Source organism: Parasteatoda tepidariorum, chromosome 5 (genome assembly GCF_043381705.1).
Source record: "Parasteatoda tepidariorum isolate YZ-2023 chromosome 5, CAS_Ptep_4.0, whole genome shotgun sequence".
Classification (NCBI taxonomy): domain Eukaryota; kingdom Metazoa; phylum Arthropoda; class Arachnida; order Araneae; family Theridiidae; genus Parasteatoda; species Parasteatoda tepidariorum.
This window is the reverse complement of record NC_092208.1, coordinates 67,239,277-67,258,147: the sequence shown is the minus strand read 5'-3', so window position 1 is coordinate 67,258,147 and position 18,871 is coordinate 67,239,277. Positions and strand designations below refer to the sequence as shown.

At 27.5% G+C, this 18,871-nt stretch overlaps 2 protein-coding genes across 3 annotated transcripts in view; one reads left to right on the top strand and one right to left on the bottom strand.

The window, feature by feature from the left end:
- The window catches only part of LOC107453161 (RNA-binding protein 5), a 38,343-nt gene extending 19,576 nt beyond the window's left edge, over positions 1-18,767 (bottom strand). The window contains exons 1-8 of one of the 2 annotated variants that reach the window (XM_043040153.2): positions 18,558-18,767; positions 14,373-14,448; positions 14,019-14,075; positions 13,837-13,908; positions 12,219-12,542; positions 10,216-10,285; positions 8,694-8,767; positions 2,780-2,893 (exon numbers count right to left, since the gene is read on the bottom strand). In XM_043040153.2, coding sequence (XP_042896087.1) covers positions 2,780-2,893; positions 8,694-8,767; positions 10,216-10,285; positions 12,219-12,542; positions 13,837-13,908; positions 14,019-14,075; positions 14,373-14,448; positions 18,558-18,562 — 792 coding nt within the window. In that variant the 5' untranslated portion in view covers positions 18,563-18,767. The remainder of the gene's footprint in view (positions 1-2,779; positions 2,894-8,693; positions 8,768-10,215; positions 10,286-12,218; positions 12,543-13,836; positions 13,909-14,018; positions 14,076-14,372; positions 14,449-18,557) is intronic. The other variant, XM_043040154.2, reaches the window with a different exon arrangement.
- Positions 1-18,871, top strand: part of LOC107453160 (A-kinase anchor protein 1, mitochondrial) — a 187,796-nt gene that overhangs the window by 73,144 nt on the left and 95,781 nt on the right. The window lies entirely within an intron of this gene.

Below are 18,871 nucleotides of genomic sequence, written 5' to 3'. Positions count from 1 at the left end.
ACTTCACTTTCGAGTTCGACATTTTCCTCTATCTCAGGAACAGCATCGTTTTTTTCTGTAACAAAACTTGAATTGTTTTGCTCTTCAATTACTGGTTCCATAGCATTTTTAATACACTGTGCCTCGTTATCAACTGTGACGGTTTCTCCTCAGTGACGGTTTTTTCAGACTGAAAATTTTTTTTAATCGATTTCGTTCCTATACTATCGATCGTGCGTAAACGCTTCATATAATAATCGCTATTCCGTGAGCCTTATTAAGGTGAACTGAGAAATTGTACGTTGAATCATATTTTGAGCAATTATGTGTTATTTTAAATCATTTCAGACACCATAAAATTTCTTAAATTAAAATTTTTACTTTGCATTTACATTGCTCAATTAATATTTTTTTACTTCATCCCTGAACATTTCAGTTGATTTATTTTTAAAAAACTTACGCGTTACGTAATGTGATAAAAACCAGTGCATTTCCCCATAATTATTATTAATTTTTTTTTTTTTTTGTTGATAAATCTATTTTTCAATAGAATGCAGTTTTTCTCTTAAAAAGTATCAGTTTGATATTCTTCAGTTTTCAATGAATTTTATTATTTAGATGACTACAATTTCATGTTATGAAGTTGACTGATTAAATTATCATAATTGCTACCAGCATGTCTAAATACTTGGACAAGCAGTTCTTTATGGGTCAACCAGGTGTACTAGGGGCCCCTTTATTCAAAAAGGTTGTGAATCCCTAGTGTACATTGTTTTAAAGCTTCAGCGACTTTTGGCAGAAGTTTGGAATGGTTATGGTTTCGCTGCATAACTTTCTTGAATCGACTGCGGACTTAAGTTTCATCATTTATATCAACCCCGTGGCAGAATCTTGGTGACATTCTCGGTTAAAGATTTTCCATTAAGGAAGTAGAAAACTTATGTTTTCTTTTCAGCAGAATTTTTCAAAAGTTGTTTCTTTTTTCTTCTTCTGCAGAATTATTTTCTGAAGAACTTTCTCATGCATGGGAAGGGAAAGAAATGCTCGTAATTTTTTTCTATTCTCATTTTTGACTAAAAAAATCAACAATGATTGACTGGCTTCAGCTAGAATTTCAAATTAATAAAATCCGAAATCGCGAATCCGAAATGTCATTCCTATTTATTAATATTATAAGAATAGCATTTGTGACACTGCTAAAATAATATAATAACATAAGGAAAAATAAAGTTTGCAGGAATGAAGAGAGTATTCGATACTCGACTCTAGTACACTCAAAGCATGCACAAAGAAGTTTTTTAAACACTTTGTCTAGTACACAGGGGTGATTGTGAGCCCAAGTCAAAATTCCAGAAAATTTCTTGAGTTAAAAAAAATAAATAAAAAAAAAAAAAAACAGCTTAAATTGAAAAAAATTTAAACAAGGTTTTCCCCCCCCCCCTTTTTCTCAATATTTCTTAGTTTACTTAAAACACATTTAAAATTTTACACATACCTATACCATTTACACGTACCTATTATGACCTGGAGAAGTAATTAAAATTTACAAATATGTCTCTTTCTTGAGTTTATGATCATAGCAACTATTTACTGATAAAAAAAATAAATANGGACTCTCAAGGACCGTGGGAACCCTGTTAAAGAAAAATAAGGTGAACTGAGAAACTGTACGTTGAATCATATTTTGAGCAATTATGTGTTATTTTAAAACATTTCAGACACCATAAAATTTCTTAAATTAAAATATTTATTTTGCATTTATATTGCTCAATTAATACTTTCTTACTTCATCCCTGAACATTTCAGTTGATTTATTTTTAAAAAAACTTTCGTGTTACGTAATGTGATAAGAAACCAGTACATTTCCACACATTATAAATTTTTTTTGTTGATAAATCTATTTTTTATTAGAATGCAGTTTTTCTCTTGAAAAGTATCAGTTTGGTATTTTTCAGTTTTCAGTGAATTTTATTATTTAGATGAATACAATTTCATGTTACGAAGTTGACTTATTAAATTATCATAATTGCTACCAACATGTCTATATACTTGGACATGCAGTTCTTTATGGGTCAACCAGGTGTACTAGTGGCCCTTTATTCAAAAAGGTTTTGTATCCCTAGTGTACATTATTTTAAAGTTTCAGCGACTTTTGACAGATGTGTGGAATGGTTATGGTTTCGCTGCATAACTTTCTTGAATCGACTGCGGACTAAAGTTTCATCTTATATTTATATCAACCTCGTGGCTATTAATATCAACCTATCTATATATTTATATCAACCTCGTGGCAGAATCTTGGTGACATTCTCGCTTAAAGATTTTTCATTAAGGAAGTAGAAAACTTATGTTTTCTTTTCAGCAGAATTATATTCTGAAGAACCTTTCTTGCGCATGGGAAGGGAAAGAAATGCTCGTAATTTTTTTCTATTCTCATTTGTGAATAAAAAAATCAACAATGATTGACTGGCTTCAGCTAGAATTTCAAATTAATAAAATCCGAAATCGCGAATCCGAAATGTCATTCCTATTTATTAATATTATAAGAATAGCATTTGTGACACTGCTAAAATTATATAATACTTAAGGAAAAATAAAGTCTGCAGGAATGAAGAGAGTATTCGATACTCAACTGTAGTACACTCAAGGCATGCACGAAGAAATTTTTTCCACACTCTGTCTAGTACATATGTTATTCTAAAGAATTCTAAACCCCTACCAATATTTAACAAGCAGAGTATATATTTTCATAACAATTAAAAAATAATATGAACAGTTCATTAAACTTAAAAAAACATACTTTAGGGCAGTCCCAATCTGCTTTATTCAACATGTAGCGTTCAGCTCCAAGCAAATCTTTAGGTATACTATAGTGCAAGCTAGCTCTGTTACTGCCACGGAATATAACAGTTCCCTATAACATATAAAAACAAAAGAACAAAAATTAGATATCAATATGGATATATTTTTCAGAAAGCCACTTAGAGTTAAAGGACCAAGGTAAGGGAACCACGAAGTGCCAATGGAGCAAGCCGAATCCAAAAAAATCAAATGGGCCAGACGAAACCACATGCAATATGAATATTCCAATGTAGACATAACTTCGAAACCTCAATTGAATCCTAAGCACACATGCACTAGATTCCTCTATACATTGATAGCTACATAGCTCCAGAGAAGCATGAAAAACGCTATGTAAAGAAATAACGAAAAGAAATAACAGACCTACCTTTTACAATAAGATTGCTCCGAAATAACTTAAAATTAGATATTTAAATCGTAACTAACAGAACAGTAGTGATTATGTTTACAAAAATGACGCATTTGTATTATTTTACTAACAGGCAACAAAATAAATAAATATTTTTTTCTGTGATTGATTATTGAACAACTTAACTATATGTTTTACTTCATCCTTCTCAATAAGTTTCTTAAATTTTTAATATTAAGCATTTATTTTATTACAAAACCCAACAAAAATTTTGAGATAAGTTGGAAAAATAAAAATTAGATCACATTTTCCAATTTTCATTATAAATTTTTTCACAGCAGAAGTAATGATAGCATAATCAATAGAACTTTATACTATTTATGATCCATTATAATTGTAGATTATAATACTATCTAGTTCAATAAAATTCAGCAAGATACTTAATTATTCTTAACAGTAAATTAAATAAATAAAATAATTAGTTTAACATTATAACTATAATAAAAATGAAAGAAATTATAGTGATTGACGAAACAGAAATGAAATTAAAAGAACTAGAAAAAAAAAGTCACTGAGAGATCTTGACAGTTTTCTAATGTTTGCTTGACCAGTTTTGTAAAGCCTAGGGTCAACTTTGCTTTTTTCAGCCAAAAAATATGAATATGTTATGCGTATCTATGCAGGCAAAGCCACAATTAGAAGAAATCGAGACCAACACTTTAATCAGAATAACTGAAAGTTCTTAATGACTAAGATTTACCATTTTTAATTTTAATTATTAGCTTTATCATTTTTAGCACTATAAATATAAAAGAACATATTTATAATTTAGAAATATTAAAATTAAACAAACCCTTAAATATTATCTATTTAATTTTATTCGCCAACATGGATGTAGAAAAAATTCAGTAGATTGTACAAAATATAAATTTCATGATAATTGTTGCAAGATGTACTAAATATTTTATACATGGGGAGTTTTAGGGATTTCTATAATCAATATAGAAAAATTGCAATATTTCTGGTCATGATTAACATTAAATGAACTTGAAATTTTAAACATTATGTTTACACATAATTTTGAATAGTAATACACAATTCATTAATAGTTAAAAGATTTTTAACTAATTTAAAAAGGGAGTTTTGAATAAAAATAAACTAAAAATTTTAAAACAAAGATGCTTTGAACTGATTTTTATAAATGAGGCTCAATTCATTACGTATTAATAAACACTTATTTAAATATTCAAGCAAGTAATAATCTGTGTCAAAATTTTATTTCAATAGGGATTTTTTTAGGAAATGTACTTAATTTAAAGGAATTTCTAAAAATGTACAAAAACCAGGAGAATTTTTATTAAGTAGATCAGGAGAAACAGGCAAAAGTCAATATAGTTGGCAGCAATGTTTATTATAACCATTTAATAAACAATTCTGACTATTTCAATATTTAGAACTAAATTCATAGTTTAATGCATATTCTAATTTCAGAGTAGAAAGAGATTCGGTCCAAAGTTGCAGTGCAATTACATTTTAAAAGTAATGAATTAAAATTAAGTTATATATTAAGTTACTAACTAAATGTGTAATTAACTTTAATTAAGTTATAAATAAAATATGGTGATACACTAAAATAAACATTAATGAGCCTTAGGACACGGTGTTTACCTAAAGAAAGTAAACCCTTTGAGTATTTCAACATTCATGTTTTTTTTACAAGAGCGATGAATTAAATGTTAAAACAAAAAAAAAAATTCCCCAACAATATCTAATTAATAATGAAAGCTTGAAAATTTGATCTAGTGAATTTCCAATCTAAGTTAAGTTCCAATCTTTGGATCTAAAAGAATGTTAGGTTTTGTTTTATCTGATTTTTCTTTATTACATAGTTGTCACTTTAAGCAGCAGAACCAGTATTTTTCAACATTATCTTTATTGCTGATGACTACACATTGTGAATTATCTGAATCAGTTCCATTATGACATTCATATATTTAATCACAATTGCTTTTTAGATTGAAAAAAAAAAAAAAAAATTGAAGCGGCACCACACCTATTTCTAACTTTTTGTTTAAAATTTGAAAATTAAAAAAATTATTATGATAAAATAATTAATATAAATATAATTTTAAGACTTATTTGGAAAAATTAAAAACTAAATTTAAAAAAAATTAAAAAAAGAAAAAAAAACCACTTCACACACTCTATTGTCGTTATAGAATTTTTTAAGACAATTAGAAATTTAATTAAAATTTTTAACTCAAAATAATTAATTTAAATTTTTGAAAAAAAAAAAACTTTTTTATCTATCTTAACACTACGCTTTTGCTTTTTAATTATCTATAACTTTTACATTAGATTCTCCTTACAATTTAGTGATAAAATATTCATGTCGCACTGTTTTATAACTGGAATAATGTAGAAATAAAGCTATTGAAGATTTTAACCTTTTCTACCATGTTGGTGATTAGTGCAATCATATTAGCTATCAGTGCAATCAGTCACTATTATTTTTTTAAAAAACAAATTGGAAACAATTTACAATTAAAATTTAATGTAAAAAGCAAACCAACAAATGGTTACATAATCAGGTTTTGTTATTATTTTATTCTTAAATTTTAGAAAGATATTTAGGGAAAAACTTTGAACCATCTGATTACTAAAGTAGGAGTTGCAAAAAGCAACTCCAACTTTATTGATATTTAGCAAACTGATATTCAGCTTTTTCTCTTAACATTTTAAACAAATGAAACATCAGCTGGCTATAACAGCTTAAATTCTAATAAAAGTCAACAATTTAGTTTAAATCGGGAAGCACAGAATGTCTAATAATAGAAATTGTTTAACACTTAAATTTATTTTAATGGTGCAAGGAAAGCTTCATCAGATCTAGTAAATGTTGATTTTCACGTCATTATGAAAAATTGAATTGAATGCAAAGATTTTAGTTGAAATCTTCTGCTTACGCAAATAATACTGTCTGTATTATATTGATTATTAGGTTATAAATTATAAATTTTCTGCACATGAACAAATTATAAACTACTCAATTAACCTCTTTTTTCCAAATATTGGCTATAACAAGTAATATACATTTTATGAAAGAAAAATTTAAATACACTTTTGAGAAAGGAGTGTTACAGCTTGTTTGTTAATTTTGAACAATTCTTAGCTATGAAATAATCCAAATAAGCTGTGATATGTTTATAAAATACTTGGAACAAATTAAAAAAAATGTTTCTATATTATGAAATTTTAAAAGTGCTATTCATGAATTAAAATAATCCTATTCTGAAATTCCAAATAGGATTTTGAAATTTAATAGGCTCTTTACTCAATTAACAAACATTAAAAATTCAAGTAGTCAAAAGATCACAGATAAAAACTAGATCATTAAAAGCTAGTCAAAACTGATTAAATTAATTTAAGACATTAGAAAATTTATTTAGAAAAAAAAAGTTTGTTAAAACTCAGAAATTTTTTTTAATACATTTAAACTTTATTTTTCATTCACAGTACTTAAAAGTTAAATTATTTAGTTATAATGTAATCAATAACTATTTTATTAATTAATAATTATTTTATTTACTCTTAATGCTACAAAAAAAGTTAACATGTTCAATGAAAAATATTTTATATTTCATAATATGAAATTCATATTACAAAATTTCAGTTACAGTGAAATCTCAAGTTAAAAATTCTCCAAGAAAATGGACACTTTTCATTTTTGACACGCATTCTAAAAAATTTCTATGAATAAACCATCCTGTACCTTCCTCCTAAAACAGACACTCCTGTAACCGAACAGAAACAGTATTTTATGCCCAAAATATTATTTTTTTCTAAATTGTATCCCCTTTTTTTGTATTGTAAATATTATAATTTTGTTAAAATTGAATAAACATTAATGTAAATAGTTATTATAGACAATTTAATTATTTCTATATCACTGCAATCAATCTACAGACAATTAAAGGTGTTAGCCTTTGTTATTATTGTACCTTTTATTTTAAAGAGGACAATTTTTTTGGCCCTACGAGTGTCCGTTTAACAGAGGTTTCACTGTATTATAACAATAGATGTAGTTTATATATTGCAAGATCTAATTTATAATACTCATTGGGAATTTTAAATATTTGATTTTATATTACGATTCTTGGAATATTTATTGTTATATAACCAAATTCATAAAAGTTAAATTTTTTAAATTTAGAATAATATCACAATTATAATTATTCTTTAAACTTGTAAAACTTAAATTGATTTTCCAAAGTTAGTAAGGTAAAAAAAAAAAAATAATAAAAAAAATAAATTACAAAATATAAAAACTTTTAAGTTTTGCTTAAAGTATATTTCAAAATTTAGTTATTTGAAAAGTTTTCAAAAAGAGCTCAATATAAACTAAATTAGATTTTTTCACAAGTTACCAAGACAATAATATAATATACAAGAATACGCGAACTATGTTCATGGAAAACTTATCACTATCGCAGAATTGCTTTTACTATTACTAAAAAAGAAAAAAAAAACATTTTTTTTCTCGTACCAATGCAAACAAGATCTAGAATTACATTAACATGATTAAGAATCATACAATGAGATTACTATTTACGCGATTTAAGATTTTGCCTCATGTTTAAATTCGATCCCAAATATCACATTTTGTAGTCATGCAATTTAAAAGTAATTATGATTCATGTTCAAGTGGCTTAAAAATTAAACATCGAGATTCGTATTTACACAATTTAATAAATAAATGAAATTTTGCATTAATATATTTATTAAAACGTTCAGACAAATGCTTCTAGCATACATTTTTTTCTTGCTCAAATTTCAGGATTTAAAAATTTATTATAATTATTCTGTGGTTTTCAAACAAATTTCACCAGAGTTTTTTGTTTGCAGAAAGTGTTACATTTTTTATCTGACTGATTGCATGCTATATGTAAACTAAAGGCATATATTTGAAATGTTTGAGTGGAAAACTTAAGATTACTTTCAAATAAATTTTCATTAAATAATAATGATGTAAAAATTTAATTCAATAGTTATAATTAAAATATAATTTTTATCGATTATTTAAAAATTCAAAATAAATGTCTATAAATTATTTTTGACAAATAAAAATTTTTTTTAGCTTACTTAAAATTTTTTTTTAGCTTAGCTTTTTTAGCTTTAATTGGGTGGATTAATTTAAAAAAAAAAAAAAAAAAAAAAAAGGTTTCTTTTAAAAACCATAAAGTAACACAAGAAAGTTTAATATTATTCAAAAACTTAAATTGGGTAAAAAAAAAAGAAGATATATTTTGTCTTTGTAACACTCCTTAATCAATACAAATGTTAATGTTCCACAAAAATAGTTGAAAACTATATCTGCAACTGAGTCATTGCAGTTACACATCAATGCCATGCGTTTCTTCTTCTTGAGGGGTCAGCCTGTATGAAGTTGGCAAGTTGGTAGAAGATTATTAGAATGTAGAGAAATAAATAGCAGTAACAAAACCTTGGTAAGTTCCTTCCAACGAACGGCTTCGGATAGTAACTGAAACTCCACAAAAGCAAAGCCGCGAGAGGCACCTACAACACCATGTATAAAGTGGTATAAAACATCAACATTCATTAACTCATAAACACAGTTACAGGAAATGGATTGTTTCGCACAATCTTATATAAAGTTAAAGATAAATGAAAAAAAAATTTTTTTTTCTCCCACATAACAAGTGAAATAAATTACATTACAGTCTAGCACCCTTCATTGATTTTGTCCCTAGATTAAGTCACCATGATTAAAATTAAAAAGAATATAGAAGATTACTTTCATAACTTGTATGTATAAATTAATGAAAACATGTATTTTTCAACTCTTTAATCAACTCATATGTAGCAGTAAAAAGAAATATATTAAACATGCTTATAAATTCCTTAAAAAGGAATAATTTTAAACCCTATAAAAAATAATTCCTTGACTAAAATAATTGTTATGGGAAAATTACTTATTGTTATCAAAGTAAAAGTTTATCCTAGAATAGTTACATAGAGTAAAAACTATTTATGTGGAATACTATGAAAAGACATAAATTTTTTTTAGTTATAAGGCAGAGTTCATATAAATTACTAATATCAAGGGAAAAAAACTATAAATAGAAAAAAAATCGATATTCGCTTCTTTTTAACAAATGCATAGTAATAGAATGTAGTTCACAGAAATTTTAATAGAAAGCGTAAAATACGAGAGCAAAATACTCTAAGTAAAATGAGGTACAAAACATCTCTTCAAGCAAAGAAATATCAGAATTACACAACTTTATATCACAGTATAAAGTATTAATTATTAAATTAAATAGTAGTTGGTAAATTGTGATGCAATCCTTACAAATGTAATCACTATAAAGATCTTTTCTAATAACAATATCCACAAAGGAAAAAAAACAAACAATGAAGTTAACAACAGGCTAAGATATTTTTTTTTCTTCTAAAAAAAGGGAAAGGGGGAGAATATAAAATATCAAAGCGTGCAAGTGGCAAATATTCCAAACTTAAATGCCTTTACATCTAAACTTTGTAAAGTTAGTTCTATGCACAGTAAAAAATTATAAATATAAATTTTAAAATTTTTTCTAAATAAAGTAAAAATCTTTACAGTGAAGAAACTGACAGAAATCCTCAGAATGGTTAAACAGGAATTTCTAGCAATTTAACACTGATTCTGTCCTGCTTACAATCTGGTTTCTTCTCCACACAAGGTTATTCAACACAAATATAGTGTCCTTCAATATTATATTAGAAAAAATAATATACACAATTATTATTTCACTTCTGTTTTAATCATGACAAACTTAAAGTGAAATTCTAAAATAAAAGATTTAATAAGATAGAGTAGCAATAATAATTTAAATTGATTTAATTTCTTGGCCTACATATTTTTCAAATGACATGAATTTAATAAAGTTCTTACGCATTATACATTAACACATGCAGCATAAAAAGTGAAGGGAAAAAAAAAGTAAAAAACATATATATCTCACCTGTTCCTTTTTCACGAATGAGACGGATGTCCTTTGGTTCCAAACCAAATCGTAGCACTTCTTCCCGAATCTAAATTTAGAATAAGATGATATTAAATCTTTTATAGACATATATTTAATACCTGAGTAAAACTTCAATGTTCTATAACTCATAGTAGACTTTTCTCACAATTAGTACTTTTGAATCACTGAAGTTCGATAGGAGTTATTCAGAACGAGAATTATAATTTTCACACAAGCTTTAATAGTTTTAGAAGCCTAAAAACTAGTTAGATGGCTAGGAATAGGAAAAAATGTAACCTAACAATTACAAATAAATAGCAGAGCTCCCACTCTTTCTAAAATTCAAAATCAAAGTACTTAGTACAGGGGTGATTGTGAGCCCAAGTAAAAATTCCGGAAAATTTCTTGAGTAAAAAAAAAAGAAAAGTTTAAACCGAAAAAAATTTAAACACGGTTTTTTCCTTTTTCTCAATATTTCTAAGTTCACTTAAAATATATTTAAAATTTTACACATACCTATGATGACCTGGAAAAGTAATTGAAATTTACAAATACGTCTCTCTTTCTTGAGTTTATGATTATAATAACTATTTACTGATAAAAAATGAATATTAATCTTGAATATAAGCCTATAAAGTATCTTTCTGGCTCTCCCTTACAAACAAATAAATTAAACTGTGTTTTTAAGTTCCACCTTTGAAAATTTGATTTCTGGAAACTTTTGTGATCAAGGATTTCTTGAAATGTCTGAACCTTCGATCTCCGGAAACGTCCGGATCACGGTTAGCGAAAAATCCGGATTTTTTCCGGAGCACAATCAGCCCTGTTAGTATGAAAACCCCGACAGTGAGTAGAAGCAAAAAACTAAACAAAAGTACAAGAACATTATAATTAAAAATTAGTGAATCAATTTTTTCTAAAATCTTCAAAATTTATTGAATTGCGAAAGTAATTCAATTGCTCACGAAAATCAGTTTGAACTTTTAATTTATTAAAAGTGGCATGGGTTTAATAATTCTTAATCAGAACAACTCAATTTAACGTTCTTAATGTTAATTAAGAACATTATGCTAATGTTCTAAATCTTAATTAAAGAAAAGCTTTAATTAATGCAGGGGTCTGTTTAAAAGAAATTTGGGTCCGTTAACGGACCCTTCACAAAATATTTTTTCATAAAAACGGACCCTTCACAAAATATTTTTAACTTAAAAACGGATCCTTCACAAAATATTTTAACTTAAAAGCGGACCCTTCACAAAATGATTTTTCTTTTAATCGGACCCTTCACAAATTTATTTATCTTTATTATTATTTTGTTAATCGAATAAACCCTTTCCAGGGCAGAAAACAAGAAAGATGGATGTAAACGAACTAAGTTTTGTCTTCGGCAGACGATTCTTCCATTATTCGTCCGCAATGAATATTGTGCGTTCAGCAGTACAGGCTAAATACCAAATATTTGTATGTTGCATCTCTAATTTGGATGCAGCAATTGCTGTTTATTTTTGAAAATTAAATTTTTTAATTATAATTTTACCAGAGCTCATTCTAGGCAGGGTAAACAGGGCGCAGCACCCTGCTGCCCTTTTAGTCAAAAGAATCCACCCTGTTGCCCCTGAAGTAAATTAGTGTCCTGATGTATTAAGACTCCATACCCTTTTTGCTCTTTCTTTCCTCAACTCTTTATNTTTTTTTTTGCAATAACGGACCCTATTTGCACAAATTCATAAAAGCGGACCCTGGTTGAAAGAATGTGAGTAATTTCTTCACAATTTCACGAAAAACGGACCTTTCACAAAATGTCTGGACAGACCCCTGATTAATGTAAATTAGGTCATTTTCTAATGCATGTATCAAATCTGTAGAAAATAGTTATTATACAAAATAAGTTATTTAAGACTCAAATAAAAAAAGAAAATGAAATAGAATAAGAATGATATAATCAATAATAGATATGGTTAAAACTAAGAAAATTCAGAAAAACACAATTTTACACTCACTTCATTTTCTGTAACACTAACATCTAATCCTCTAACCATCAAAGTGTTATTTGGTATTTCTTCCCGCCAATCTCTTTCACGAGCTATTCTTTCCCTTTCTCTATCTCTACGTTCTTCATCTCTTTCATACGATCGATCTCTTGTTCTGTCACGACCTCTATCCCGTTCTCGACTACGATCCCGTCCACGATCATAGTCTCTTTCATAGCGATCTCTTTCTCTGTGTCGATGACGCCTATCTTCATCATCATAACTATAGTTATCCCTTGATCTTGATCTAGAACTTTCAGGACTGTAATCACTCCGATAACTACCTCCACTGAACTTTAAAAAAAAATAATAATAATAATATTAAGGTATGATTATAAACAACTTTTAAAAATAAACGAAATATTTCTAAATGATACCAAAACATATTTCACAATTACTTTGTACCAAAATACTTTTAAGTTTACACAATAGTTACACAATTGATGGTGTACTGTGTGACCATAGTTACAAAATAAATTTAAACTGGCATGTCGTGCGCAATACATTGACAGAGATTCTTGAATTTTGCGGATACTTTTAGTATATAATTTTTTTTTTTTGTTATACTAGAAAAAGTATCCATACAAAAAGAAAGAAGAAAAAAAGAAAAGCCTTTGCGGGGGAAGGGGGAATAAAATAACAAACAGATGACAACATCATCATAATTTGTGCAAGGTAGAAGGTTGTTTAGTTGTACGTGTGCTGCTACTAAAAAGATAAAACTGCTCATATAGCCCAAAAATTAGTGATCCCATAATTAGCGTACAAGCAAACAACTGGACACGACTACTACTTTACAACAAAAATAAATAATTATAGTGACAGAAGGAAATCTTTTAAATTAATTTCGTTTGTTAATAAAAATGAAACATATTTGCCCATGTTTGACATGAAAAATTAAAAATGGATTTCGCAAGGAAGAATTACGAGAGCAAAATTATTATTATACTTAATTCTTAATATGATAATTACTCAACACTAAATATACTAACACTTTACAACACAGCATACAATAACCAGCCTTTTGACTGGTCATTGTATGCTTAGTGTTAATATGAATGGAGTTATCTAATTTCATTTTTGATTATAACTACATTAATCTTCCTCTAAAATGTTCTTTATGTTTTAAAGTGCATGTATATACTGCCTTTTTTTTGTCAGAAATAAATAAATATGTTAAATAATTAAACGTTTTTTGACGTTTTTGTAATGCAATAAAATCATTCTGTACTCAAAAAATATTGTGAGCCTGCAGCTACTTTTGGACTGTGTGCGCAAATATTTGATTTTTTTTATTTTAAAATCTTATTGAGTGTAACTTCCTTATTCTTAATAGTTTTTCATAATTAGAAACCAATCTATTTCACCAAAATTATTTTAATTTCACTTGTTAATCCCAAGAAGAATCTAAACAAAAGTAAATGCTATTAAATTTTTAATATTACATCAGTCAAAACAGTTAATTTTGATCATTAAATCTTGAATATCGCTAAATGTGAGCTTGTTATAAGTGGGTTCTACTCCATTCATTCAAAAACAAACAAATAAAATATTCAATAAAGAGAACATGATCTCAAAGAATACTTACTCGTCCTCCAGTTGATGATTGATTTAAATTAAGAGGTATAGGACCGGAAAAAATAAGTGGATTTATGTCAGTCTAAAAATAAAAAAAAAAGAAAGTTCATTATAACTCAAAAGAAACACCTTACAATAGATTTGCATAAAACTTTTTTTTTTAAACAAGAAAACCATAAAATCAAAACTCACAGTAAAATGTAGAAGAGGCTTCCTACTAGAATCATTATTATTATTATTATTTTCTCCCTAAAAAATATAATTTTTTTTTTCAATTTTCATGTCAACTACATGTTTACTACATACAATTCTTAGTCAACTACATAATTTACAAAATTAAAAAACTTTCAGCTAAGGTTCTTTTAAAAACTTTATGTATACTCCAGAAAAATAAATGTATTGTATACTAAAATAAAAACTACATTCGACACTTAATGGGCTCTTGCAAAAAATATAAAAGAAAAATATTTTTGAAACATGCAATTCCTAAAAACATGAAAAATATTTAATAGTAGGCAAACATCACATCAAAATTATAAGACATACTTCTCTATAACTATAATTTTCATCTCTTCCTCGACGTTCTCTATTTTCACGATCAAATCTTTCAGATCTTCTACTCCTAAAATAAGATTGGAAAAGAAAAAAAATCAGCATTTAACAGCAAAAAGATGAATGGGACCTACTTGGCCCCTCTCGTCTTTTGTTACTCTGTAATTAAATAAAAAGTTTACTGAAAGTATTGACTTTTCAAAATTTGATCGAATTTAAGTGCTCATTTAATCATTCAAACATTAGTTTTATAGGAACATATTTAGGGGTGCACTACCTTTTTGAGTGAAGGGCCACTTGCAAGTTGATTTATGATGAGTTGCATGCATATTTAGTCATGTTGGAGGCAATTATGACAATTCTTATACAAACATTACTGTTCTAAGCACTAAATTTCTTATATCAGTAAACTTAGTAATATTAATGCAGAAAATTAAATATTTTAAACTATTAAATTTCATTTAAAATAAATATGAATTTTCCCTTTTTTTATCAATAAAAAGTAAAAATACTAGTGTTTACAGAATGTAACTAAAAAAATACATGAAGCATATTTTAATAAATATAAATTTTAATTAAAGAAAATTTATAGGGTTTAAACAAAAACCAAAAATTAAAACAAAGTCATTATAGTAGAAAATAAGATTCAATATTTATTTGGTATTATACTTCAGATATTATTTCTATTTCTTGAATTATTAGAGGTTTGATGAATTTTAAATAGAAAACGTTTTCTTTCCGTAAATATCATCTACCCTACAAAAAATTTAAAGCGAAATAAATTAGAAATAGTGATCAATTTAAAAATTTGCATTTTCTTAGTCTCATGGAGCTAACTACCGATAAAATGACGGAAAAAAAAGAACTTACATTTATGAAGAAATATGCACAAATAAATTGCAAATTTTTTTTCTTCGTAAAATAACAATGAATTCAAAAATACAGCACGTCAAAAAGTAATTATTTAAATGAATAATTTAAAATTTGTATGCCATAATAAAAATTGGAAATTTTAAAATCATGTGGGACTGGGTTGGCAAGTTTTTGACAAGAGTCAAAATTTTGGTGTAAATATACCTAATCATTAGAAGGGGTTTGCCTAGGTCTTTCTTAGAGGTACCTATTCTGTGAAAATTTAGACATAATTTGTGAATATTAAAAAATCAACACAAAAATATGGTAAAAATATGGATTTATCCTTTCTTACAGGATACAAAAATAAAATTTTAAGAAAAAGTATTTCGTGGAACTACCGTTTTTCCTGAAGTTGAATTTATGAAGGTACCGCTAAACGGTAGTAAATTTGACCTGGACAGACCCCTGACTAGCTATTATAAGTAAGAATTATTTATAAATAAACATACATATAAAATTACAAAATATCATTTAAATATGTTCTTGAATTATTTTGACAATTACAGACAAAAACCTGAATTTTGGTACAGAAAATATTTAAAAAAAATCATAAATAAAAAAGTATGAAATTGCAATTTATCCAATCCATTAAATTGTTAAATTATTGAAAATACAAATACAGAAAAAATCTGCTAAATGAAAAATACCCAACTTATTCATTATATGTAAAATCAATTTTCATTTACTCCTATTTTAACTCCTTCATGAAACATACAAATAAAAAAAATAAAAAAAAAACAGATTTTGAGCCCTCTATACTCCAAGTTCATTTTTGTCTTACATGAATAAGACAGAAATTTGAAACTATTCCTTCGATTAATGTTGAGCTGCATAGACTAGAATGTAGATATACTAAAGCTATTATAACATATTTAAATAACATGCAACTAATAAATTTATTCTAATAGCTGTTCTTGACGTATGCCTGTTAAGGCAGATGGGCGCCATCTATGGCCAAGAATTCGACTTCTGCCACACCCGTTTATAGGGCGGACCCATTCCTACATCCACAGATCGTAATTTTGACCTGAATCAGAGAACGATCAATCTCCGATCCAGTACCCCCAGAAGTATTGATTTGTTATGGGAACATGGACTTCGCAACTTGACAGATTTAACTTGCATCAGTCACCATTTACTACTCGGGGAGTCTTCGGCCGGCGGGGTTCGAGACCACGAACACGGGCCCAGCGCCTCACCGACCAGGCTATCCCAGCCCCTGGTCGGGTACTAAATATTAATGGTAATTAAAATTAAACCCTTGAATTAATTAATTGGAAAAATTTTCTTCTTTAAACATTTATAATTAGCTCACTAACTAGGGAATATATTTTAATCAAGATTTATATATATATAAGGAATCCCGTGTGATTCTTCTGCTAATTTAATTATTTTATTTTGAATATTCTGAACTGCAAAGGAATCTGCTAATATTGTGGATTCTCATTCTTGCAGTTTTAATATAAAACAATGATTTTTGTATTTACCTGATTTATAAGTTGCGAGCTACAAATCATATTCACAAATTTTTAAAACCCAATATCACGCGATTCACACAAGTTTACAATTCAATGTCGCAAATCGTGTTTGAGCGTTTTTAAGCTCCATCATTGCAATTCGAACTGACTCTGTTGTCATATCAAANCCAGAATTCGACTTCTGCCACACCCATATGTCACACCAGTTTACGGGACGGACCCATTCATACATCCATTCATTCATCCACAGATCGTAATTTTGACCTGAATCAGAGAACGATCAATCTCCTATCCAGTACCCCCAGAAGTATTGATTTGTTATGGGAACATGGACTTTGCGACTCGACAGATTTAACTTGCATCAGTCACCATTTACTACTCGGGGAGTCTTCGGTCGGCAGGGTTCGAAACCACGAACACGGGCCCAGCGCCTCACCGACCAGGCTATCCCGGCCCCTGGTCGGGTACTTAATATTAATTTAATTAAACCCTTGAATTAATTAATTGGAAAAATGATTAACTCCATTTGAACAAACATTTTTTTCTTTAGACATTTATAATTAGCTCACTAACAAGGGAATATATTTCAATCAAGATTTATGTATATATAAGGAATCCCATGTGATTCTTCTGCTAGTTTGATTATTTTATTTTGAATATTCTGAACTGCAAAGGAATCTGCTAATATTGTGGATTCTCATTCTTGCAGTTTTAATATAAAACAATGATTTTTGTATTTACCTGATTTATAAGTTGCGAGCTACAAATCATATTCACAAATTTTTAAAACCCAATATCACGCGATTCACACAAGTTTACAATTCAATGTCGCAAATCGTGTTTGAGCGTTTTTAAGCTCCATCATTGCAATTCGAACTGACTCTGTTGTCATATCAAACAATGACTTTCGCATTTATACGAGATTAAAGAACTACACATTGTGATTCGTATTCACGTGATTTTAAAATTATGTATAGTGTTTAATTTTAGCACGATTTAAAAATTCAACATTGCAGTTTTCATTTTTAAAATCCAATATCGCAGTTCATATTCTGCGACTTTAAGACCTAATATTGCAAATCCAAAATCACGATTCTTGGAAGGAGTAAGTTTTTTTTTTAATTAACTATTATAAAAGAGTGATTCTTTATTAATAGGTAATTTAATTACATGTTAGTTCAAGAAATTAAATTAAATATGAAATATGTATGGTACATAAATTGATAGATTCTTTTCACATAAAGTTTTTAGGATATTTCATTTCACCCCACGAAATAAAATAATTTACCATGCAACATAATTTTGAATGACCATTGAGTCACACATCTGTTGTATTAGTTGACAGTTTAAAACCAATGACTAAGACAAACAATGATATATTATGAAGTTAGCAAATTCTTTTGCAATTTTTCGGTACAAACCTCACCAGGTTTTAAATTGATTTAATTTTAATTAGCTATGCGTAAAGCATGATTATTAAATGCAAAATTGTCGGACAATTATGACTAGCATTAACACCTTTTCGTATAATATGATGAAAACCTTTCTTTTGAATATGATTTCATATTTTTTTTAATAGTGTCAATGTTTAATGTGGCAGAAAATTGATTTTATATGCTACTGAAAACTCAATGTGTGTAAGCAAGGAAAAGTTTTAATAAAATTAAACTTTTATCTTCTTGCTATCGCATTTAAGAAATTATTTAAATAACAAAGACACAAATTATCAGTATATTGCTATTTAATTTAATGACAAGCTGTTCGATGGTTCAAGCAATGAGCTTACCCCATGCTGCAAGTCTTTTTTCTGCAAGATTCAGAAGTATTAGCAAATTATCCTATGAATTAAGGTCCTAAACAAATCATCAATTATTTTATAAAGGATGCTTTAAAATTAAATTATTTATTTTTAATGAATTTCGCTAAAGAAATGGTAACAAAAGACTTCAAATCGATAAATTCGCACTCCCATGGCGCGGTTACGAAATGACGATTCGTTGCCACATGGTTAGACCGTGTTATTAAACATATTTTAATAACTATTAAAATATGAATAAAATAGAATAATTTTAAATATTAATATTACTTAGTATATTTATC